The 24,339-nt window shown below is 46.8% G+C and overlaps 2 protein-coding genes across 8 annotated transcripts; one reads left to right on the forward strand and one right to left on the reverse strand.

The window, feature by feature from the left end:
* The first annotated feature begins 109 nt into the window (after positions 1 to 109).
* EME2 (essential meiotic structure-specific endonuclease subunit 2) lies at positions 110 to 15,375 on the forward strand. Of its 5 annotated transcripts, none has more exons than XM_044433460.1 (8): positions 110 to 1,443; positions 1,768 to 1,904; positions 2,751 to 2,843; positions 4,081 to 4,205; positions 4,614 to 4,734; positions 5,984 to 6,099; positions 6,990 to 7,179; positions 14,201 to 15,375. In XM_044433460.1, the coding sequence occupies exons 1-8, from the start codon at positions 969 to 971 to the stop codon at positions 14,201 to 14,203; spliced, it is 1,260 nt and encodes a 419-aa protein (XP_044289395.1). In that variant the 5' UTR covers positions 110 to 968; the 3' UTR covers positions 14,204 to 15,375. The 5 variants fall into 5 exon arrangements, with proteins under 5 accessions (XP_044289395.1, XP_044289392.1, XP_044289394.1 ...); XM_044433457.1 differs by lacking the exon at positions 14,201 to 15,375 and adding an exon at positions 7,988 to 8,287; XM_044433459.1 differs by lacking the exon at positions 14,201 to 15,375 and adding an exon at positions 7,653 to 8,131.
* On the reverse strand, positions 10,286 to 23,927 carry SPSB3 (splA/ryanodine receptor domain and SOCS box containing 3). Of its 3 annotated transcripts, none has more exons than XM_044433462.1 (7): positions 23,697 to 23,927; positions 18,457 to 18,605; positions 16,224 to 16,401; positions 15,323 to 15,510; positions 13,716 to 13,818; positions 12,264 to 12,389; positions 10,286 to 11,238 (listed from the first exon to the last, which is right to left on the reverse strand). In XM_044433462.1, the coding sequence occupies exons 2-7, from the start codon at positions 18,583 to 18,585 to the stop codon at positions 10,901 to 10,903; spliced, it is 1,062 nt and encodes a 353-aa protein (XP_044289397.1). In that variant the 5' UTR covers positions 18,586 to 18,605; positions 23,697 to 23,927; the 3' UTR covers positions 10,286 to 10,900. The 3 variants fall into 3 exon arrangements, with proteins under 3 accessions (XP_044289397.1, XP_044289399.1, XP_044289396.1); XM_044433464.1 differs by lacking the exon at positions 23,697 to 23,927 and adding an exon at positions 20,452 to 20,470; XM_044433461.1 differs by lacking the exon at positions 23,697 to 23,927 and adding an exon at positions 18,850 to 19,882.
* Positions 23,928 to 24,339: the final 412 nt, after the last annotated feature.

Here is a 24,339-nt window from a genome sequence, read left to right on the forward strand (position 1 = left end):
GGCAGCACTTCCTCGAAGCTCTATGGGCCGGACATTCGGCGGCTGTAGGGGGAACGGCCCTTTACGAACAAATCGTCCGGCAGGCAACACTTCCGCTCCCGTGGGGGTGGACCCGCAGGCGTCCCGTTGCGGGCGGTCCGTTCCAATAAATCGCCCCGCGAAGAAAACTTCTGCTCCTTCCTTACCGGTACAGACGCGTTCAGATCCTTATTTAAAGACCACATCAACAGAGGGGTATTTTCTTTTCTGAGCTTAGAGAAGCTGTAGTAAGCATGGAGTTAACAGCCTTGAGGAGTCCGCTCCCTTCTTCTGAGGCCTTGATGAACTCTCAGGACTCTTTTCCATCCCACCTCAATTAACCCAATTAAAAATACCTTGTTGGTCAAAGAAGTGTGGACTCGGGAGGAAAAGAAAGTGGCGTGGCGGCGGCAGCTTGGACCAAGAACAAGATGCTATTGCAAATGTAAAGGAAATTGAGTGGCAGAGCCTTTTATGAACGGGATTTGGCTCCAATGACCACCAGTCATTGTGAGGCAGTGAACTATACAGTTCTGCCACCTTGAAGAAGCCTCATGTACCTCTGTAAGAGGACCGTGATGGCTCTTACCTTTTGGTCAGAATGTTTAACTTCTAGACAGGTTTGCTGGTTCTCCTTATTAACTGTGATGCCTGTAAAACCTCCTAGAAAGCTGTATTTTTCACGATGCCTTTTTAAAAAAACAAATATGTATTAGCTTACTTGAATACTCATGGATTTGATAATGGCACTACTGTTGTGATTCTTCTTAAAACTTTAGCTTTAACCTGTCAAATCAACATGGAAATTTCTTGTGTAGTTTCTTTAAAATGAAAACATTTCATAGTTTTCATTTGTTACAAATCTGCTTGGCATTCCACAAGCATACCTGAGTTCCTAGATAAACATTCTAAATAGGCAATGTAAACTTGAAAAAACAGTACACTTAATCATGGAGAGAGATGAAAAAGATGATGTTCCTGATGGAACCAGCCAGCTTGTGAGACGAGCCATTACTTGGGAAATCTCTGATTCAGAAGAAGACAATGACACCGAATCAAAAAACGCAGCTGCTGTTGAAAGTCTTTCCAGTGCTGTTCAAGACCATGCAGAAAAGGAAAAGCTTTTGTGCAAAAGCCTGGATGAAGCAAAAGAGGTCGCTTCACTCACATCACTACCAGAAGTTGCATCTTGTTCTAAGAGTGCAAAGAAAGGGAAGAAAAAGTGTTCTACAGAGAAAATGAAAATGGGATTGAGGCAAACAAAAGCTGAAGAAAACATGCTTAAAGCCGAACTCAAGAAAGAGAGAATGGAGAGGAAAGAGCAAGATGCACTGGAAAAAAAGAGGCGAAAAGAAGCTGCAGCTGCCTTGAAATCCCTTCGGCCTGATCAGTGCATGAAGCACATGATTGTATGTGTGGATCCAGGTAGGCTATTTCCCTTGCAGCATTGACCACGTTTTATTCTAGGGTGTTGAACTTCAGACCCTGCCTGAACTCCCAGTCCAGAGTTCCAAGATGGTCAAGCTCTTTTCAGCCACAATAACCTCCAGTTTGGGAACTGAGTGCAGCTTCTCTCTTGGGCCTGGTGTAGCTGCTCTCACTGGTTGCTTCAGTATTGTTAGGTGTTACAGAGTAACAGAGCTGTATGATCTCCCGACTTTGTGGGTTTGAGGCTGGGGTTTGGGAAGATGCTGTGCAGCTGAGATGCAAGATAGGCTGGTACATCATTGTATTATCCTTTCCCATCAGGTATTTTAGAGGATCAGGGTTCAGATGCTTTGCTAGAAACGTTGGGTTCTTTGGAGTGTGGCTATTCCATTGTATCCCAGACAGTTCCACACAGCATAAGCTGGAAGAGAAACATCTCCTGTAATACATCCAGAACAGTGAGTAGCTTGAATCTAAACTCTGTGGTTAGAGAGGCAATAAGGTGTGGGTGGAAGGGAAGGTATCTTCTGTTGAAGTCACTTGCTTTATTTAGACTGGCCATCTGCTGTTAATGAGTTCTTAGAGGCAGACAGGAAAACAAGCACAAAGGCAGAAAAGTGGAGTATGGGAGAGGGGAGATAAGAAAAGCCCCTCATCAAAAACATAGGAAATATCTGGAAAATTGTGGGGGACTGTTTTTTCCAATTCTTCCAGTTCTCTCCCTTGGCTCCTCAGTTTTCTGTTTCTTTCGCTCAGGGATTCACATTCTTACACAAAGATAAACTGGAGCTTATAATGGATATTCATACTTGCCTTCTGTTGACCCCAAGCAAGGGATATTTGTTCTGCCTCTTGAGTTCATTATTGTAGCTGTTAATAGACTTTTCCATGCATACATTCCCACCTGATATTCCCACCTTTGGAATGGGCTTCCTGAACAGGTCTGCCTGTTGCCATTGCTACTTTCATTTTGGCCCCAAAAACTTGTCCTCTTTCAAAGTTCTTTCAAAGCCTGACTTGAACACCTGATTGTAAAAGCTCACTCTGCTACCAACAGATTTCCCCCCTTCCCCACCCCCCTTATAATTGTACTGTTGGGCTATTTTTAATGCTTAGAGAGTCCTTAGGGGGCTATTCAGCAGCCTATAAATGTGAAAATAAATAAATAATCCTTTAAAGACAGTCTAAGTTGGTGGTCATCACCATCTCTTGTAGTTAAAGCTTTCGTAAGTTAATTCATGCTCTGCATAAGGAAATACTTTCTTATCTCTGTCCTGGGAAAAAGTCTGACTTTCTCTCTGCAGGATGGTTTCTTGGAAAAGGCTGAAGAGGAAAGAGAGGTCTTGCTGCTTCTGGAGCCCTGGGATTTTCTCCAGCGTGTCTTTTCCTTAATGCAGGTGTGCAAGTAGCTTGCAGTGAATACTTACTGTCTCAGTAGGACATAGCAAAGGTGAACCCACTTTCAGCCCACCCCAGAGATCCTACTGAGGAGTAGTTGAAGGCAAGGAGAGGGGAATACTCTGTGTAGACAAACCTTGGAAGCATTTAAAGACACCCTCTGAAATACAGAAAATTGAATTGTCCTCTTACTCCAGATACTACATTTGAACAATTAGGGTGCAGTCCTATGCATGTTTAGACAGAAAAAGAGGCCTATAAGTTCCAAGTGCTGGATGTTATGGGACTTTTTTTCCTGTCTAAACATGCATAGGATTGTACCCATAACTTTGCAATTGAGTGCATGTTTACCGCACTGTTTTCAGTTTGCTGTGCAGGGGCATTTGGTTTTATACTTGCTGTACTGAAGATACAATTAAGTTAAACCTTGTAGGGACCTTTGTAAGTTAAACTCAAGTGGACCCTCCAACAAAATATTGCAGTGTTTCTTCTTCTCTTAGCAAGAACCCTTCTGCTCAGAATTCCAGCCAGCTATGGTGGGCATGTCGTGAGCAGAGCCGGCTGGAGCCGGGGGCCAGACTAGATGGCCCGGGAGACCCCTTCTGACTCGCTCTGTTTCTATGTTTCTATCTATGCCTTCTTCCAGGATTCTTCAAACTATAACGATCTCAAGCAGGGCATTCTGTTCCTTTCATCTGTTTTCTGTTTCAGCAGATGCTCAGCAGTCCATGGGTCCTGGGCATACACAATTCTCCTAGGTTTTGGTTTCCCCTCCTGCTTTAGTAGATTTACTTGAGGCTCTTTTGAGCGTACTGATACCTCCCGCTCCTTGCTTCGTGGCCTCATTTTGCCACCACCTTGGTTGTAGCTCATTCCTGAAGTTGGCGATTAGCGGGAGTTCTCGGTTCACCCAGTACAAAGGACAAGGGAAAGCCTCATATGTGGGTATGCTTCAGGGCCTTTTGTCTTATTTACACAAACCTAGGGAGGTGAAACCTTGGCACTGAAGGAGTGAGTGAGTGAGAGGAAGCCCTAGAGAGCTAGGCTGTATCCAAGAGGAGTTCTGGAAGCATTAAGGCAACAGGTAAGCAAGGGACAAAACAGGGTCTGAGACTGATGAGGATGCTAAAAAGACCCAAAGCTCTTACTAAATTCTAAAAAAAGATGGCTTGTGAACTCTTCTTACACTTTTCCTTTTTTTAACCTTCTCTTCACACTGGCTTGCTCTTATTGCAGAATATGAAGCCTGGTGGCCAATGGAGTATACCGGATCTTAGCCACCTGTTTCCCCTTAACAGCCTGGAAGGCCATTCTGCAAAATCCTACAGTGTGGTTGTCATCGGACTAGACGCTTACCGGTGGTACATATTTTGAGAGGGCAGTAGGGTAAAAAGGGGCATCTCTGTCAGTTAGCAAAGGGTGTGCAAGCATGAGGTCTTGCATTCAGTTCTCAGCATCTCCCTGTAAGCCTCATGACAGCTCAGGATACCCTTCTCTAAGGTAAAGCTCTCTGTGGTTTAAAGACAGAGAGCTTAGAAGTTACTACATTTGTAAGCCACCTTTTTCCTTCAGCAACTTACCCAGTCTTGCTATTCTCCATTTTCTGGTATGAGTAACACATGGTCCACTTTATTCAGTGGACTTCATTGAGAAAGTGGATCAGTCATTTGTTAGACAACTATGTCCTACAAAGCCACAGAATTGTACGAGTCATTTTTAAATCACAAGAGCTTGAAAACTCATTGGTTAATTTCATCCAAACTGTTCAGGTATTACCAGCATCACGGAGATCATCAGGGAATACAAAATGTTGAGCCAGAGGAAAGGATGGAGGGCCTCAGGTTGCCACCTGACCCAGAGATGTCTGTGACACAGCAACACATAGAGGAGGTAAATATGACGGGTGGCGTGTGTTCCCCCTACTATGATCAGACTGATTCTTGGAGGATAGGTGTGTTCGTATTATCAGCTTTGATAACTGAATAGAGCCTTCCAAGTTCAGAAGGTGTAAGTACTATTTGAAGAATTAATGGGGGAGTGCCATTGCCTTTATGCCCTGATTGAAAGCATCCAAAAGCCTCTGGCTGGCCACCACATTCTGGACACAGTGAAGCTTAGGTCACACCCACCCCATCCTGAAGGGTCTAGAGGAAGGCAACAACAATGGTTCAGGGCTTGGAAGCACTGCTATGAGGAGAGTGAGAGAACTGGGCATGTTCAGCCTTGAGAAGAGAAGACTGAGGGGGGACATGTTATCCCTCTATAAGTACCTCAAAGTCTGTCACAAAGAGGAAGGTCAAGATCTCTTCTTGCTGATACCAGAGTGCAGGAAATGGAATAATCAAGTCAAGTTTGAACAATCCAGATTCAGACTAGGTATCAGGAAAAGCTTCCTCACTGTCAGAGCAGTACGACAGTGGAACCAGCTGCCTAGAGAGATTGTGGGCTCTCCCACACTGGAGACATTCAAAAAGAAACTGGGCAGCCACCTGAGTGGGATGGTGTAAATGGGTGTCCTGCAACAGCAGGGGCTTGGACCCGATGGCCTTCATGGCTCTACCATGGTTCTAGGCTGGCCAGTGCTGTGACAAGCAGCCCAGGTCAGGGCAGCAGTAACGCAGGGTGCGCCTCTTTGTCTCTCCTGCAGTGCTCCCACCCTAGATGTTCAGAGAATCAGAGCAGTAGAGTTGGGAGAGGCCAGAAGGCCATCAGGTCCAAGGCCCTGCTCAGTGCAGGGCACCGAGTTAAAGCATCCCCTCTCAGGCGGCACTGTGGAAAGAACCAGTTGGCGGCCACCGCAAAAGCCTGTGCTTCCTGCTGGAACGGGAGCCTGACGACAAGCAACGCCAGCGCTCCTTCATCTTTTGCATGTGGCCACGCTCCCCACTCGGTGCCCTGCGCTGTTGCAGAGGTCAGGGGGGTTCTTGAAAGGCGAGCAACCAGGTGGGTTGTGGCCTCAGACTCAGTCCTCCCAGGGAGGAGTGGGGAGAGCGCCACCCCAGCCGAGGTCAAGCGGCCCTCTGCACTGTGCGTCCTCCTGACGCCCCCAGCCAGCAACAGCAGGCCTGCTTGACAACTCTCGGCTTTACGTGCCTGTCATTTGCCTTTCTGAAGCTCTCTCCACCTCTTCCACCTGCAGGCGCTGGTGGTGCTGCAGCTCTGGGGTAACACGGGGGTCTTGTTCCTGGAGACGTGGCAAGAGCTGGCCCTGCACATTTCCACCGTGACCAAAGCAATTGCACAGCGACCGTACAAGTGAGTGCAACAGTGAGCAGATGCGTATTTCTGCCTATTTTCTGCTTATTGGCATGCCGTGGCCCACAGTTATATTTTGTGGGATATACGCAGGCTGCTCTTGGCTTGGTTAGGTTAGGTTTCCCCTTTCATATGTGTTTACTTGTTGCTTGGCTATCTTATCCTTAAAGGGCAGAACCCCATGTATATTTGGACGGAAAAGATCCCTGTGTATGTTGGCTGGAGAATGCTGAGAACTCCAGCCAGGATTGTACCCTAAGCAGGTTTTGGCAGAAGAAAAGCCTGTATTTCCCAGCATGCCCCAGGCAGTACATAGAATGTTGTAGGCTTTTCTTCCTGCCTAAACTTACATGGAATTGTGTCTTAAGTCCCTTGGTAGTGCTTCCTTCTATTTGTTTATGCATTACTCAAAAGCAGTGTTAGGAACTCAAAAACTTCAGGCCCAAAGCTATAAGATACAAAGCTGTATGCCCTAATTTAAATCTCTGAACATTTTGTTGAAGTTTCCCATGAGGCAAAGGCAGCTGGTTAATTTTTCATCCTGATCTTTCAGATAAAATAAAATTCATTTGCACACTAACCCAGATCATCCCAAACTAAGGGCAGGGGAGGCTTTCTAAACTTAATTGTCATGCAGGAGAAATGTGTGGAGGGAATGGCATTACAACATGTGTGAAGGGGAAAGTTAGTCCTTCCCAGAGCAATTCGCCCTTGAAAACTGTCACCTGCATAGCAAGTTAGGTTGAGGAATAAGCACCTTCTGTTGGCACTAGTGGACACTCAGTGCTCTGTTGAGATCAGGGACCTTGGACAACAGATCTGGGTCCTGAATCCTGGCAGTGTCCAGGGGCAATCTTCACTGAGTAGCGGGGTGTTTCTCTCAAATGCAGGAGACAGCGGGAAAACCAGACCTTCTCCTTCTGCACTGGAGGTGGATGGGCCAGTGGTGTGCGTGTGCTCAAGGATGGGACGGGGCTCAGAGAGGCCTGGTCGAGGCAAATCCAACAGTTCAACCGTGTCAGCCCTGCTGTGGCAGCAGCTGTCACCCAAGCCTACCCTTCGCCCAGCCTGTTGCTGCAGGTAAGCTCCCATCTCCAGTTGTGCTTTGTGATTGGTGATGTTGCCCTTGTACCAAGACAAGGGACAAACTGGATGAAGAGAGTTTGCAGCCAGGCCAGGCATGCTTTGCAAAGACCTGAAGGATCCGTTGCACAGAAGAAGGCAAAGACTTGCTCTTGCTTCCCAAGAGAGCAAGAGTTGAACCAAGGGGGCTTATATTACAGGTAAATGTTAATTAAATGTCGGGAAGGCAGGGGTGAGAGGAGACCTGCAATTTTCATTCAGGATGCTTGCCAAACAACCTTTCCCATGGTAGTCCATTCCATTCTTCCTCCTCTGGTTTTCTGGCTTCATTAACAAAAAAATGGAACCCTGCAGTCCGTGCTCTTCCTCAATAGAAGGTGATCGTAGAGTCAAAGCATAGCTTATTCATAAGCCCCACCACATGACGACCAGCACACTAAAGTACACGTCCCCAACCTCTTCCTCTGCAGAGATTTTGGTCTACAGCCCCCAGAATTCATGATCATTAATAGGGTCTGATAGGCAGTGGTCCAAGACAAGACATTGTGTTGGGGAAAGCTGCACAAAATCGTATCAGCCAACCCCGTCAGAACAGGCACGTGGCTGAAGCACTTAAAACCAGGGATGCTGAACTACCTCTAGAAAGGAACCTGGTCCAATTGCACCACCATCCAAGTATGCTGATGGAAGAGCCCCCGTGATTAATATTGATGCAACCTAAGGCAGAAACCACCAGCCTTGCCGTGTGCGATGAGGAAAGATTGTCGGCGCTTCCATTGCAATGTAGCACTTCCTTCCTTTTAAGGCCTACAGGGAGTGTAGCACAGACCGAGACAGACAGCTTCTTCTAAGTGACATTCCGGTCAGGACTGAGGAAAACCGAGTGCGGCGGATTGGCCCAGACTTGTCCCGCCGTGTCTACCTCTTGATGGCATCTTCCAATCCGGAACTGGTTTTGGACTCAACCGCCTAGGTGGGAGTCCAGACATGCCGCTGGCCCCCATCCGCTACGCCTCAATGCCCTGCTCCAATTATGCAGTGCCGGAGCTTCGTGGTCTTCCACCGAATGGATCTCAAGCAAATCAATAAATGTATTCTGCACAGATACTAGCACATCCCTTGAATTCTTTCTTGCCCTTCTTGAAATTCCCCTCCAGTGGAGGAGCTTGTTCATATTGCCACTGTGTAAATCTGATGCGACTCCTTTTGGAATATGGTTCTGGTTACCTTATCTCAAAAAGCTGAAGCAGGGGCAGGAAAAAACACGGAATGATCAAGGGACTGAAGGAAAGGCTGCAACACTTGTGGCTTTTTAGATTAGAAAAAACTAAGATGGGTGATATATGAATAGAAGTTGTTGCGCATGCATGACTGCATGGGGAAAGTGGATCACCACTCAGCTGCTTCTAAGTATGCGCCTCTGAGAAAAAAAACTAAGCACCAGTCCTCTCCAGGCAGAGGCAGCAACCACCCAGCAGCTTTCCATTCCTATGGGTTTCCCTACTCAATAATGGGATTATTTTGGGGTTTACATGTTTACTTTTACACACACTTTTTGAAGCTTGTACTGTCCATCCAGAATTGTATCAACCACATTCTGTCAAACCTAAGGAATTTACTGGGCTCGCTGAACCCTGGGAATAGCCATGAATGACACGCTGGCCACCACTGTCCATGCCTGCGATTGCATCCTTCTCACTCAAGAATGCAAGCAGATCACCCTGAAACGGCACCTGCATCCTAGCACACAGTAGAAGATAAGCTACCCACAGACGGGTAAAGCAAGGTCTTCCTGCATGCGCAGATCTTTCCTGGGGTTTCCTTTTTCCATACACAAAGCAAGCTGGGAGGGGGAATGCTTTGACTGCACCCACTCCAAGCTCTGGGACCACCCACTGCCACTATGTTCCCCTAGGAGGATGTGGACCTTCGGAAGGGAACGGGAGGGTCTCCTGCTCCTTGACTAGTTATAAAGGGGACGTGGGTTCAGCAAACTGAACTAGCTGCGATTTCCTCTTGGTGGAAAGTCCCCCCACTTAATCAGTTAAGCTTTTAAAATTAGTAGCAATGGATCCCTTAACCACAGAAATTCACTGTGGGAAAAGAATTGATACGGACAGTCTCATAGCTGGTTCTAATCTCTTAATTCCAGCTAAGAGATCAGCTCCATCCTGCTTGCACCAGTTCTCACTGTTCCTTGTAGCTTAATCAGGCCAAAGATTTTGGTCAAAGTAATCAGGATTCTCTGCAGTGCTGCATAAGACACACTCAGGTTAAGCTCACACGTTAATGTTACAGCATAATTCAGTATTACACAAATCGGCCTCAAGCTTGGATGTTCGCTATGTCTCCCTGCATTTACATTTGACTAGGATTAAACCATAATTTGCAATTCCTGGTTTGCAATTCCTAAACTTAGAGGTCCTTTGATCCCTCTGCTACCCTAATCCAAGCCAGCAAACACAACTCTGCAGTCCCAAACTAGCCGAGTCATTCTTGATACACCAATGAGGATGTCATTACACGTACGGGAAAAGACCTTTATTACATTTAAATCCCACCCTTTTCTTAGTTTTCTCTTTTTTCTTAGTGACCCAAGGGCCACTTCTCCACTTTAGTCTCACAAGAAATCTTTGTGGCAAGTTAGGCTTAGTCAGAACTGGCCAAAAGTCATCCAGGGAGCTTCATGGCCAAGGGGGAACTCAAAGCTGCTTCCAAGACACTACCCAATGCTTTAACCACTATAGCACAGTAGCACTGGTTTCCCCCAGCTTTTGGGTCTGAATTGTTTCACCTTGAGATACTCTTTTGCAAAATATTCAATGTTGCATTGTATATCACCCTGGGAACTTAAAGGGCAAATTAGGGATTTCTTTAATAAGCACGATCAGCGGTTTCTATCTAATGGCAAAATATGGTTCAAAAAAAATGCAGCAGGACTAGCATATGCTGAGGACAAGGAGTGTTCATTCATACAATGCAGAACGATGGGCTGGTGCTGCATCTGAATCGAGTCGCCAAAAACTTGGGAGCCCTCAAGGGCACAAAACAAATGGCAGGGTTCGACTTTAGCCAGGGTTAGGAGCATAGTGTATTCGACCTGTCAGAATCAATACAGGCTTGTGTTTTAATTGCCATTTCATATAGCTCAATACAGGAGAAGCAGCAGTTAAACATGCAAAGTGATTAAAGAAGTTGCAAGGCTCACAGGAGATCCGTTACAGTCGAAGCGAGCAGCATATACCACCCCCCACCCCCATAGCCAGGGCTGTCAGTGCCAAAACCTGAGGAAAAACACCAGATACAAGAGCCCTTTTGTTCCTCTAAGGACCACCGCTCCTCTGCCCTGCGGTGTCGGAGGCACCATCAGAATGACAGGCCAACGCCGCACAGTGGGTCGCCACCCCACTTTCTTCTACTGAACAGGACCCATCTGTTTTCTTGCTGGAAGCAGCTGGCCGGTCAAAGTCTCTGGTTGCAAGCAGCCTCTTCCATAGAAGTTGCAGGCTGCCGTTGACGAGCAGGAGTGCGGGCATCGGCTTGCAAGACTGTGGGCCCGTGGAAGGCAGATCTTGCAATGCAGACAAGACTCTAAGGGAGGGCAAAAAACAGCTGCTAGTCAAAAGTGCCATCTTTAAGATGGGCCCCAGCTTGAACCACCCTTGCGGAGGCAGAGGGAAAACCTCCTTCAAGACATTGTCTTTGTTCTAAGGAAAATTTATGTCCTCCTGCATCTCTTCCGTTGGCACACCTCAGCGTCTGAGCAATCTGAATCGCTTCCCGAGGAGGCAGAAGACGAGGGCTGGAGCGAGCCGCAGTTCATGCTTAGCACCCAGCCTAGTTTGTTGTGCAGAATCTGCTTGAGTCCTGGGGGAAGGGGCAGCACTTCGAGCGTGTCCACACAGCCAGGAAGCAGCTGGCGAAGGCGGTAGCAGCAGAGGTACTGCAGGGAGGTGTGGGTGGCACAGGAACGGATCACCTTCATGCTGCTCTTCGCTGCCGTCGAACACACCATGGGGTAGAAGCGCTTGTTCTGCAGTTTGGTGGCTGCAACACCTGGGCAGAACCATCAGCACGAAAACAACCGGTTAACAAGTGGCTACTCAGGTGACGCAGGCACAGCTGCCTCCCCAACCACTCGATATGACTAGCTATTGGTTTAGCAGGGGTGGGCATCTCATGGCTGTCTGGATGCTGGACAGTGATTTCCACAAGCCCTAGCCAGCAGAGTCCGGGGCGAGTTACAAGCCCAGCCATTTATGGAGGGCCTCACGTTCCCATCATCCCCATCTGTTCGACTGTGAAAACCTCAACATTAGGCCTCAAGTGCCAACAAGGAATAGTGCAGAACTCTATTTTTTCTCTAGCCTGGGCAAAATCCATGCATTCTGCTCCTAGGACGTTCTACCAGACAGTTCTCCAAGTATGAAGGACAAGCGCAACAGCTGTCTCCATTTGGCAGCAAGGCCTGAGCACCTTCTCTGTGTTCACACAGTTACACACTTCCTTCAGTTTGTGACATTTTCCTATTTCAAGATAGCCTTTAGCCATCACTTTATTCTTTTCAGTGCCAGGCTAAAACCTTATTTTCCCAATATTTTGAGGTTTGATTTGTCCTTTTAATATGGGTTTTACTGTGAGGAATTCATTAGGTTGCTGTGTTTTATTTTGCTCTACTGTCAAACCATCCCGAGACCTCGCTAGTAGACAGCTTAAAAAAAGTCTTAAATTTTAAAAAAATCACAGAAATGCTTGGGCCTCACTCAGCAACAAGGGCATTCTGCACCTTCTCCTCACTCTCTCATGTTCACAAGGGCAGTTTTGTGATGGAGGATGGTAAAAAGAGGACAATACACTTAAGGTCTTTGGGAGTCTTTCCTGTGTCTATTTGATGACCCTACAGTTAAAGATGGTGAGGCAATCTGAGTATGAGTAAGACAGACAAACACAAATGCTCCTTCCCTCTAGCTGCATCCTCAGCCCTCAAGATCCCCCGTCCTCTCAATGCTGTGGATTGGAACTTCCAGCTGGGTCACGACGGGCTTTTTTTCCTTTTTCTTTTTTTAGTGCCTTGCTCTTACCTATGCACTTCCTGTTCTTGTAGAAGGTCAGAGTCCCGTGCCATGTGTCCAGGTGCACCCCAATAATGGAGCCTTGGCCAAACCTCGTTGAGAAGTTGACTCTGTCTCCCTTGTGATGGAGGAGCCCTAGAGGGTGATTGGCAGCCACAGTTACAATGCACAGTATAGGCTCATCCTCTCTTTTGGTGCCTTCCAACTTTGACTTAGAATCGCTGAGTGGGAGCACCTTGCAGAGGAGCCATTCTAGCCTGGCTCCCAGCTCAGAACAAGACCCGCCGTGCAGGATGCAGCTACCACACCTGGGACGCAGTCCTCCAGGCGCTGCTCAACCATATTTGGCGAAAAAGAGGCCATGACCCCCACCCCCAGGACAGTCTTCCCCATTGTGAAATGATTTGTGTCATTCAGAACAGTCCCCTAAAGTTGGACTGAAATCTTTCCCTACAAATGCCACCTGTGGGTCCTGGGCCCATTCTCTGAAGCAAGCGCAAACAAGCCTGCACCCCTTTCTGCATAATGCCCCCACTTCCAGATATTTGAAGGCTCCTATCATGCCTCCCTCCTCCAGGCTAAGGGCACCTTAGTTCTTTCAACTGTTCCCTGTAAGACTGGTTTTCCAGACTCCCTCCTCTTCCCCAAGATACGTGTTGTCAAGGGAGTGTGTATATATATAGCCTGCATAGCTTTACATTGAATTAGTATGTCAAGTCATCTTTTTTAAGCTAGAATGGTGGGGTCCACAGCTAGATGGGTGATCACATGCAGAAGTGGAACAGGGGGTTGGACTAGATGGCCTTATAGGCCCCTTGCAACTCAACTACTATCCTGTCTCCCAGTTGTCCGTTACAACTCTACCACCCGCTGCCTGTGGAAAAGGTGAGTGACCACGTACATCTTGACTTACTAGCTCAGGTACAGCTAGTTGTGAGCCGCCCCGAGGCTTTGGCGAATGGGGCAGCATAGAAATGTTTTAATAAATAATAAATGAATAAAAAATACAGGCCCACACACCATTGATAAAAAATTGTGTTCAGCTGGCACATGTTGGAGGCTTTTCTCAGGGCCAACACACTTGACAAATCAGCCCTGAATTACAGCAATCCCTCCCCCCTCAAGAGCTCTTCCTGTACCAAAACCTGCCACCCGATAGTAATTTTGCTTTGTGTGCAGTTTGCTCAGCCACAGAAGGCAAACTTCTGTAGTTCATCATAGCCTCACTCACTTCCCTGGAAGGTGAAAGCAGACACATTCATTGAGCATGGGGGGGGGGTGTTTTGGCTCAATCGTGCTTCGAATCAATCACAAATTGTTGGTTACTTCAACCCATGACTTTGAGAACAGGCGCTCGTATGTTCTACTGCAAGCACTGAATGAGGAACTTTCTTGGATGACTCACCAGTCACCTTCAATTATAAGCAAGCCCTTCCCTTCCTCCTCCTCTGCCGCCATTACCTGTATAGGAGAGGCCCCAACTGTCTTCATCTCTGCCCAGCAGGCTACAAAATGTGTGACGGTACTTGTCCAGATTCACGTCACATGTCCCAATTCCCACCATCTACATGGACAACAAAGGTGGGTGAGGGGGAAGAAGAGGACAAAAGAGAACTGCATAAAATTGTGGCGCTAAACAGGTGGTGGCCCGAGCATTTATTACAATAAGCCCTTTGTTTATCTGAAACATCCTGGCACAGAGCTACAGAACACAACACCTTAAAATCAAGACTTTGGGCAAAGTCACAGGCTGAACAGTGGCGGACAGTTTCCTTCATGCTCCTAATTACTTTCCAAAGCAAGAGGCATTCTTAGTGATGCACACATTAGAATTTCATTCCTTCCAGCAATTTTTATACAGCTTAATAGAATCTGATAGTGTGGTCTGAGGGAGTTAATGCATCTGAAAAGTTCCTATAAATACTTGTATTTTTTTTTCTTAACAGTAACCCCCCTTTTCTGCACTTGTTATGAATTTGGCATGTTTTGAGTCCTGAAGTTCATTCTGACAGATCTAGCATCAATCTGACTTGCCATGTGGATCTACATGATTTTCCATCATGAAGGACCATCACGGTATGAGAGCCAGTGGACTGGGGACTTGGGAGATCCAGGTTCTGGTCCCCGCTCAGCCATGGAGCCAACCGGGTGATTTTGGGCCAGTCACAGACTCTCAGCCCAACCCACCTCATGAAATTGTGGGGATAAAATGAAGCTACGCAAGCTGCCTTGGGTTCCTCAAAAGAGGAAAAATGACAAGATAGCAATGCAGTGGAATGGTGATGGTGTCGTGTGTGTCACAGCATGAGTCCATCCAGTTTGCCAGGTGGCACTCAACTAGCCAAACCCTGCCGTGCAACGTCAGCAACTGGCTGCTACCACAGATGGCCCTAAAAAAAGCAGGGCCAAGTGTGGGGTGAAGGGAACGAGACAGACGACCTATTGAAGCTATCAGTAACTGAAGTTTCAAGTACGTGTCAAGTCTACCCCCCTCCTGAAAATAAGATGCTGCCCTCAAATATGAAATCCACTAGTTTTCAACATGGCCTGCAGCAGGGGTCAAATGTTTGCTGGGGAAAATCAGACAGCAAGCCCAAATGATCGTAGCTGATTTTTAAGATAGTATTTTCATGAAGCATATCTAAGTAGATGACAGTTAACTGTGGAGGCCTGAAGTTTTATCCAGAGCCTGTTTTTGGATATGGAGTCAAAAGCCGTTTTAAAATCAGCAAATACTGAAAACAAAAAGGACCTTGGCTTACTTGTACATTCATCTGTCAAGCACGGCAAAATTAAAACCTGACCGAGAGGCAAGAGTCCAGGTCTAAAACTGACCTGTTCATCAGGCAGAATCGTGTCAAAATCTACCCTGTCTAAGAATTTCCAGAACAGATGCCCAGCATACAACTTCCTAATGATGCTAAAGAGCCTAGCTGGATGATCGCTTTGAGCCAGAGCAGTCGCAATTCAATTCAGGATGAACTGCGACTGGCAGCAGTGTCAAGGGACAGCGGTCACCCACGGCTGTGTTAACCTGTCATGTGCAACCACATCGTCGTGCTGCATACCATGTCAGTGCCATAGACCGGTGACGTCATCTTGATTTCCCAGAAGTGTTGCCCCTCTGAGAGCTCCTTGTTCCCTCGGATGGCAGCAGTGCCACAGCTGTAGTCCATGTGGAAATTCACTTTGCGGTTGTCACAGGTCAACAGTGTTGCCGTCGATTTGTTCAGGTCATCCCACACCCACTCAAAATCTGGGAAGAGGAGTTGAAATATTTTCAAAACATGAAGGTCATGGAAGCGTCACTCAAGCTGCATCTCAGATAGGCAACATTTTTCAACCGATGTCTGGACTATATTTTTAGTGTGTTTATTTAGGCAACTCAGTATTGCTCTGAGAAAGTTTGTGCTGAAGAGTAAAATATTAAATATCCTACAGTTAATTTTATTTTTTTTTCCTCTGGTCAAGAACTAGCAAGTCAAAGGCAAAGGGATCTAGGCAGCCTAACCTTCTTTCCAGCATCAGTACTCTCACTCACCAGGATGCCCCCCCCTTCAGCTGGCCTCACCTAACGACCTTCCTTGCTGACAGCTCTCAGGCTTCAGCCAAGATTATGACAGTGAGGGGCAAGATCCAAACTGTACTCCTCAATTTCACTCGCCACATCAAGCTGGAACTAACTCTAGGTCTCCAGAGGTGCATTCACCTGTAATGATACGTTCAGTGTAATGATACATTCAAGCTTCTGCTTTTTAGCAATGAAGTGTTTTGCTCCCAGGCTCGACCTGTTTTCAAGCTGAAATGCCAGAACAGAGTGAAGGTCTACAAGGGAAGCGGGGCCTTGGGTATGGTTACTCCAGTTTCTTCCCACAACACATCTGTGCCACCTTCCAAACAGATAAAGATACCCATAGCTCATCTCAGTTTGAAAATGAAACGAGTTCGGGGATGTGGGTACTTGCTTACACTCATCTTCCTCTCCACACTGACAGTCTTTAATCCGGTGGACAGCATGGACACTGGACCAGTATGGGGTTTCGTTCTGGTTCTCACAATTGCAGTAGGACTCTCCTGTTACCGGGATTGCTGTGGGTATGGAAGGCAACAGAGAAGGAAATTCGGGCTCTGAATCAGAGTCACTGTGCTGCCAGAATAAAAGAAAAAAAATATACTGTAAGCATAAGTCCTCTGCAAAGATGGAAAGCAACCAGCCAAGAGTTTTTCATTTCCACGGGTTTCTATACTCAATAATGGTGTTATTTAGAGGTCTATCTGCTTGCTACTTTTACACACACTTTCTGAAATGAGTGCTGTCCATTCAGAATGGTATCAACCACATCCTGACAAACCTAAGGGATTTACTGGGTTCACTGAACCCCTGAAATAGCCATGAATGTCAGCAGCAAAGATGATATACTGCAGGTTACTCAGAGCCAAAGAAGCTCCATGTACAAGATCTTAAGTGATAAGGACAGTGAGGAAAACATTGGGTCTGGCAACTGAGAGTCAGAGACGATATTTACTGCTATCACACTCCATAGTACACTTTGATAGTGAGGAAATACTGTAGACTTTACCCTTTGCATCTCTTGCTCACCCCAACACCCACAAAATACTTCACGCTGTGTCTCTGGAGAACTGACAAAGGAGAAAAACAAGCCAAGTGGCAGCTACTGTTAGCTATAAAGTGCTGTGAAACTTAAGGGCTAAGTTATTCTAACTCATCTTAAGAGGAAGACATATAGGAAGGTGCTGTAATGCCATATGAAATATTACTGAACTTTTGCTATTACAGCTTTAACCATTTTATTCTCCTTGAACTAAGTTGTGTGCCTTGATACATGATTCAATTTGTTTCAGGCACAGCACTGAGTCTGTGGATCTTTTTAATGCAATGTTTCCTCAAGGGGAAGCACTGCTACCCTCTTCCAGGATGGTCTCAATACTTCAGGCTACCCAGTGACTTTGACCACCCTGCTGGCTGCACCGAAAACACTACATTGGCATGTGTGTCAGCAAGACTTGGTTAGCAGACAAGGCTAATATCTTTAATACTTTTTAAAACCTGGGAATAAAGAGAAAGGAGGTGAGGGGGAAGCTGCAGTAAGCAAAAGGATGCAAAGGTAGCAGGAGGGATGACAGCAGGCAGAGGCAGGGTGAAATGGGAAAGGAAGGCAAGCTAACAGATTGGTAGAAAAACACTTTGGCGACATGGGGGTGAGGAAAACTGTACAGAATAATAAACCATCTCCATTTAGAGCCTCTAGATCAGCAAATTCTGCGTAATGTAGAGCCACTCAGTAACAACAACTCCAGAGCCACTGTCTGCACCTCACTGGAGGAAAGCTAGACTATGGTATGCCCTACTACAAGAAAACAGCTGTGGCAAGGAATTCCACACTTCCCAAAGAGAATTTCAGCAGCAGCGCCACTGTGTCAGTTATCGCTTCCTGGACACACCAAAGTCCACACCCATCCCGCCCCACACAACCAATTTGTGACCAGTGGACCCCCTTTGCTTTCATCTCAAGGGGCTTCTCAGGAGAGAACATTTGAGACCTCTTGCTCCAATTCAGTCTAGCTACTGGGGTAGAACTTCAAACACTGATTTACAACCAGCAGTTGCAATCCTGGATTTTAGGAAGCAATCTTTCCCGGCTCCACCAACCAAGAATCTTTCAACTGCAGTTGCCAGATGAATACACACTATACACACACACACTAGGGGTGCAATCCTGTGCATGTTTAAACAGGAAAAAATTCTACAACTCACAGCGGAGCTGGCTGGGGCATGCTTGGAATTTTAGGACTTCTTTTCTGGCTCAGCCTACACAAGATTGCCCTGTAAAAACATTGACTGAATGCCTACACTAACAGATGAAAGTGAACAGACTTCATTCTCTTAATATGAAACAGACATTAATTTGGTCTACCACATTTACAAGTTTAATTCAGTTCGTTGGTCTAAAAAAAGCACTACCAAGTTAGTTTTCCCACTCCCTGAACCCATGTGGAGAAAGACAGAAAGGAATAAGCCACTTCACATGTGTGAGAGTTTCTCCCACTATATTTAAACCTAAAGCCCTCCTGGTCAAGTATTCCAGGACAGCATGGCAGCAGCTTGCTTCCCCAATAAGACAAACGGTTTCAAGTGTCCAGGTGAGGGTTTAGGGCACGATACAGCCATGCACAGTCCTACCTGCCCATCAGAGTCATATGACCAGCCACGAGGTCCCGAAGCCAACGCTACTGCCCGCGAGTCTGCATCACGGCGTACCCCACTCAGGACATAGTGCCAGGCTCTGCTGTTGCGCATACGCCGTGCCATGGCGTCTTTGGAGAGGTAATCTGGAAAGCAAAACAGCAACGGCCCTGTTAAAGATTTATCAGTTAAGCTTCCCTTCCCACCACACCATTAACAGCGCATGGAGAATAAGATGCCTTCCTTCAGGCAGCTGTCACGTATCATTTATAATACATGGCACGGACCAAGCCCTGCAGATGCCCTGCCTGGAGGCTTATAATTGAATGAGGAGATGACAAAGGGGACAGGGAAGGAGGGAGGGGGGAGAGCCTACATGTGGAGGCTTACGCTCAAATCCCCACTCATCCATAATGCCTGCTGGGTGATCTGCAGCCAGCCTCCGTTACATTGACTGGACCCCATCGCAGGATCGCTGATCTTCCAGCTCTTCGGAGGAAAAGGGGAAAGTTTAGGAATCAGTAAGACTGAGCCAAGAACAACAAAATTAGGAAAAAACAGAAGAGGTTCTGATGCCTTGTGATCGCTGCAGAGTTTGCCCAAGGTACCATGAGATGCCATGAACCCAATCCCAGTATATGTTTCCACTGGAATTATTCCTATAGTAGCATGTGCAACAGCAGTGGGAGAAAACCTAGAGAGAGCAGGAGACGGAAGACAGCCCTAATGGACATCTGCTCCCGAATCGGCAGGCATGACCCACTTACCCACTACGGTAGTCATGTCTTTTCTGGGTGAGTTCAACCTTTGAAAATGCTATTTCAGTCTCTAATTCATTCCCCTTCCTTTGAATCCGTTTATCTTAGGCTTTCATAAACACACACACACACACACACAGCAAGGTGTCCCAAGAGAACCATTACACAATGCTGAGATAGGAGCAGGAGTAGGCAACCCATGGCCCTCCCAATATATTCCCAGGATTCTTGAGCATTATCTGTGCTGGTAAGCCAGTTTGATGATGCTGAGCAAACCCAGGTTGGCCTGACCTACCATAAAGAAGCGTTGTAAAGATAAAAAGAACGTTAAAATGCACTTCTCAGAGTTCCTTGAACAAACTATTCCAAGGAACAAGTACTTTTTTGAGGTAGTGTCAGCCACTTTGCAAGAATGTGGATCTTTAATCAAGAAGCAGGATTAAAAAAAAATAGGTAAATGTTTCAACAAGGAGATCCAGGCACAGATGTTAACAGGAACTTGGCTCAATGGTACTTGATTTAAATCTCAACTGATTTTAGAAAAGGTGTTTATACTAAAACCTCTCCCCAATCATTCTGTAAAGAGAACTTGTCACTGTAAGATTTTCTCATCAATTCAGACAAACAAGCAAAAGTTTCATAGGATAGCACAAGCTGGAAGAGGCCAAGGTGGCCATGGGGTCCAACCCCTGCTGTGGCAGGACACCAATTTATGCCATCCCCCTCAGAGGGCTGCCCAGTTTCGCCTTGAATGTCTCTAACATGGGAGAGCCCACGGCCTCTCTAGGCAGCTGGTTCCACTGCCGTATTGCTCTGACAGTGAGGAAGCTTCTCCTGGTACCTAGCCTGAATCTGGATTGTCACAACTTGATGTGTCCTACACTCTGGTATCAGCAAGAAGAGGTTGTGACCTTCCTCTTTGTGACAGCCTTTGAGGTACTTAAAGAGGGATATCCCCCCTCTGTCTTCTCAAGGCTGAACACTCTCAGCTCTCCTCAAAGGGCAGTGTTTCCTGACCCTAGATTTTTGTTGCCCTCCTCTGGGCCATTTCTAATTTTTCTGCATCTTTCTTAAATCTTGATGCCCAGAACTGGACACAGTACTCCAGATGAGGTCTGACTAGTGAGGAATATAAGGGAATTACTACTTCTCATGATTGGAAAGTAATGCTTTGATTAATGCATCCCAAAATAGCATTTGCCCTTTTTGCATCTGCATCACATTGCTGGCTCACCCTCAGCCTTTTGTCCACAATAACTCCAAGGTCTTTTTCAGTTCTGTTGAGCCTCATATTCCCCATCTTGTATTGATACATACAGGATTTTGTATGTATTTTGTCAGTTTCTTTTTCCTAGGTGGAGGACTTGGCATTTGTCCTCACTGAATCTCATGCAGTTGCTGTCAGCCCAGCATTCAAGTTTGTCAGGATCTCCCTGGATCTTCATACACACTGAGGTATTTGCAAAGTTGCTCCCATCATCTATGTTAAGATATTCACAGAGTTATTCCTAACCTACCAATAGTTCACTATTATGAACAGGATAAATAAGTATCAATTCAGACAATCAAACAGAACATCACGGCTTAACCACATGGGGGCAACCATTTTGAATACTGAAGCCGCAACTGTGGCTTGCTGAGTCCTACAAACCCAGGAGTGGTGGGTTCTACGGGGCTTAAACAACCCTCATATAGTCCTGGTCATGGTAAGTTCAGATGGCATGATAAAGTGCAGTTGTGGCTCAAATGCTCAGGACTGTGCCCATGAAGCCACAACAAGCCATACCAACAGTGGAAACTCATAGTATCTGGCAGTCTCAGCTGCAGAGTTGTTGAACAAAGGCATCGCATAAATGCCACCAGGATAGGCATAATGTGATTAAGGCTACTCAGCTGAGTGATCAAGCAAACCACTGAGCTGCCCTGAGGAAAGCGATTACTGCAAATAAATTTTATGGTGGTGAGGGTGAAGGGGTTAAGGGTAAGCCATAACAAAGTCAACTTGGGATAAAGAGTGTGAACGGAAAACTCACTGAACACAGTAAGACAGAGCTGGCAATCAGCAGTGCACTGAGGCAGAGTCTCTAGGGCAGAGACTTAATATGCTTTAATTAGCTCAAAGAGGATTGTTTCCTTTCACTACAGAATAAGCCCAATAACAATGTCATAAGCAAAGAGTTCCAGTGCACAGTCTCAAGAGAAAGAAAATGGTTCTCTGCTAGTATATAAGTTGGATGCTTCACTTTGAGAACAAAGACAGCTACATATATTGATTTACATCCTACACTAGCTGAAAAACATCAGGGTTAAGAACAAAAGTCAGGGCATAAGCAGCCAAAGTGTCTGGTAGGCAAGAAATAGGAAACGCTTTGCCTCTCAGCTAAAGCACCCACAAGGCTCAGCACCAGGTTGCAAGGTTACAGAACAAGACAAAAATCAATAACGAATTCATCATCCATGACCAGATTTCCCTCACAGCAGGTACAAAAACAAATCCCCCTAAAAACAATGACCTTTCTTGTAGGAGGTCAAAGAAGCAAAGGCTTGGTGAAAAGAGGAGGTGCAGAGCACGTAAAACAGCCTGCCACCACTTGGAAATTACATCTTCAAGTCACTGTGACAGTCATTTTACATCACCTACTTTCCAGTACCCTTATGTACTAAATATACCCTTATGTATATTTAGCCATGTACCATGTGGCCATTAAATTGAATTCTTCTCTCTATATATTGGCACATAAAGGAAGAAGGCTACACCAAAGCCATCCAGGGAGCCCATGACTAAGAAGAGAGCTTTCATATCTCAACCTAATACTCAACCACAGTGTCTCAGTACCTGATGCTAGCATTACAGAGTTGGGAAGAGCCAGTTCACACACACAGCCCTGTATATCCCTGAGCTGTGGGGTCGATTAGATATAGAACTGGCATTCTCTTTAGAAAGCCTGATTCAAGGATTGCCCTTCACCATTGATTCCCCACACAAATGAACAACCACACTTCCTTGCAACAAACATTCATCTGAAGTACATTAGTTTACAGAGTGGGAAGCAATGTCAGGCAAATATCCCATATCCTCTCAATGCCTGTGTTCATGCTTCTGGAGGCAGGCCGAACCATGACTCCCAGATGCACACAGAAGCATTTAACAAGCAACGCAGGCAAAATTTACACATTTGCAAGAAATACAGATACACTCATTGTTAACATAGCTGCTACTGCTGCAGATCTGGAGCTACTGTGAATTACAGTCTCTGCCTGTGTAGAGTGCACAGGGTCTGTGTGTATCTAACCTGAGGGTGAGGCTGCACTTTGCAGATTGAAAATAGAGAGATCACAGAGCAAGGATCAAATCCATGCCTGCTTCCAAAGGAGACTGCTGCCTATTTACAACACTTCCTTCCCTTCATATCCTCCAAAACTAGAGGAACAAGGGATACGAGACAAATCATCATAACCACAAACCCCAGCCAGCTTCCTTTCTCCATATATCCAGGAAAACCCCTTTCTGCTATACACAGCTTCTCCTTCCATCCCCATACTTCCATATCCCTCCAAAAGCATCCCCTTCACCCATCAAACATGCACACTTAACTTACATACGTTCTCCGTCAATGCATTTGTAATATTGAACCTCTCCTTTTCTCTCTTCCCACAACAAACATACACTCCTATCTAACCATACACTGATGAGACTTAAAATTTTTAAAGAACAACATACTTTTCAATTCAGCTTCAACTCCTTTGCTTATTTGTTTTATTTAGAGTAGGTCTATGCACCTTTCAAGAGACCTAAAGCATCTTATAGAAACCAGTAAGGGCAGGTTAAGCAGCCACAGAAAATCAGATCACAGTTTTTAAATGCTATGTTTTTAAAGTGCGTAGCTGGGGGGGAGGGGGGAGGATTATTTGTTTTGATATGAAGCTCTTCTGTGCATCCTATGCATAGACCAACAAGATGCAAGTGACAAATAACTTCCTTATAAACACAGCGATCCAGGGAAAACAGACAAGCCAGGAAAGGCACGTAAGCCAGAAAAGGGTGCTTCATGGGTGTTCTTAAAAGCTAGCAAGGGTGGGTGGAGTTGTGAGGCAAAAGATCATACCACAGTATTGGAATTTACATGGTCCTAACTACTCTCTCCACTGTCTAAGGGCACCATGGGGGGGGGGGGGAGTTCCTGTCTAAACATCCGCAGAAGTACACCTGAAATTATGTGGAGGGAAAATACTATAGCTGAGCTCTTTAGCCAAACCATGTCTCCCGTACCCTCCTAAACCCTAAGGAAGGTGGGGAGAGCTAAACGGGAGGCCCACCTCCATGTACCCCCGCCCCTTAGCCAAACCATTCCCCCATAGCTCCGAAGGGGGGTGCGGCACGCCCCGCCCCGCCCCGCCGCGAGACCAGCAGCACCGACACTCCCCTTCCCTCGCTCCAAGGGCTACCTCCGAGGAGAACCAGGCCAATGCCCCACTTACCCAGAAGGCTTCGCGAGAAACCCCAGCAGGCCCCAGGCCAGCCGCGCACTGGCGGGTCACGTGGCCCGCTTTTCCGCCCAAGCCGCAGGCCGCGCTCGCTTCACGCGCAGGCACGGCACGGCACGCCCCCGTCCTTTCCCCTCGCGCAGCCCGTCGAGGGCCTCCCCGCGAGGCGAGGCGCCTCCTTCCGCGCCAGCGAGCGCCACCTCCAGCCGAGCGCCTTCTTCGGCCACGGGCGAGATATAAACAATCCACGCACTCGCCCCGGCCGCGCCCATTGGCGGCTTCACCCCCTCCCCGCCTGGCTGCGTGCGTCACTCCTGCCCCGCCCCTCAGAAGAGCGGAGGCGGGGCCGACAGCTCTCTCTTCTCTAATTGGGCGTTTCCGATCACGAGGCTCTGCTCCTTTTCACCCCCCCCTCGGTATACGCTCCGGACGCAGCCGAGGCGACGTGGTAACGTCCTTACCCCCTTGCACCTCATTGGCTTACGCATGACTCTAACTGCGTGAAGGAAAGGGGGGGGGTCCGCCGGGGCGATCACATGGTCAGCAGACCCTCTTCGTCATAAAATCAATCCCTATGGAAGCGTTTCTGGAGAGGCGATTGGCCGAGGAGGGAAAACATAAGTGATAGGCGGGCGCG

This window comes from Varanus komodoensis, unplaced genomic scaffold, assembly GCF_004798865.1.
Source record: "Varanus komodoensis strain SLA01 unplaced genomic scaffold, ASM479886v1 scaffold26, whole genome shotgun sequence".
NCBI lineage: Eukaryota > Metazoa > Chordata > Lepidosauria > Squamata > Varanidae > Varanus > Varanus komodoensis.

Excerpts from the sequence above, each read along its gene's own strand:
- EME2 (XM_044433456.1), top strand. The coding sequence starts at position 969 with ATGGAGAGAGATGAAAAAGATGATGTTCCTGATGGAACCAGCCAGCTT. Across the intron at positions 4,206-4,613 it reads GGACTAGACGCTTACCGGTG|GTATTACCAGCATCACGGAG; the intron begins GTACATATTTTG and ends CAAACTGTTCAG. Across the intron at positions 4,735-5,983 it reads CACAGCAACACATAGAGGAG|GCGCTGGTGGTGCTGCAGCT; the intron begins GTAAATATGACG and ends TTCCACCTGCAG.
- SPSB3 (XM_044433461.1), bottom strand. The coding sequence starts at position 18,871 with ATGGATGAGTGGGGATTTGAGC. Across the intron at positions 16,402-18,456 it reads CATATGACTCTGATGGGCAG|CACAGTGACTCTGATTCAGA; the intron begins GTAGGACTGTGC and ends TTATTCTGGCAG. Across the intron at positions 15,511-16,223 it reads GTGTGGAGAGGAAGATGAGT|ATTTTGAGTGGGTGTGGGAT; the intron begins GTAAGCAAGTAC and ends TCCTCTTCCCAG.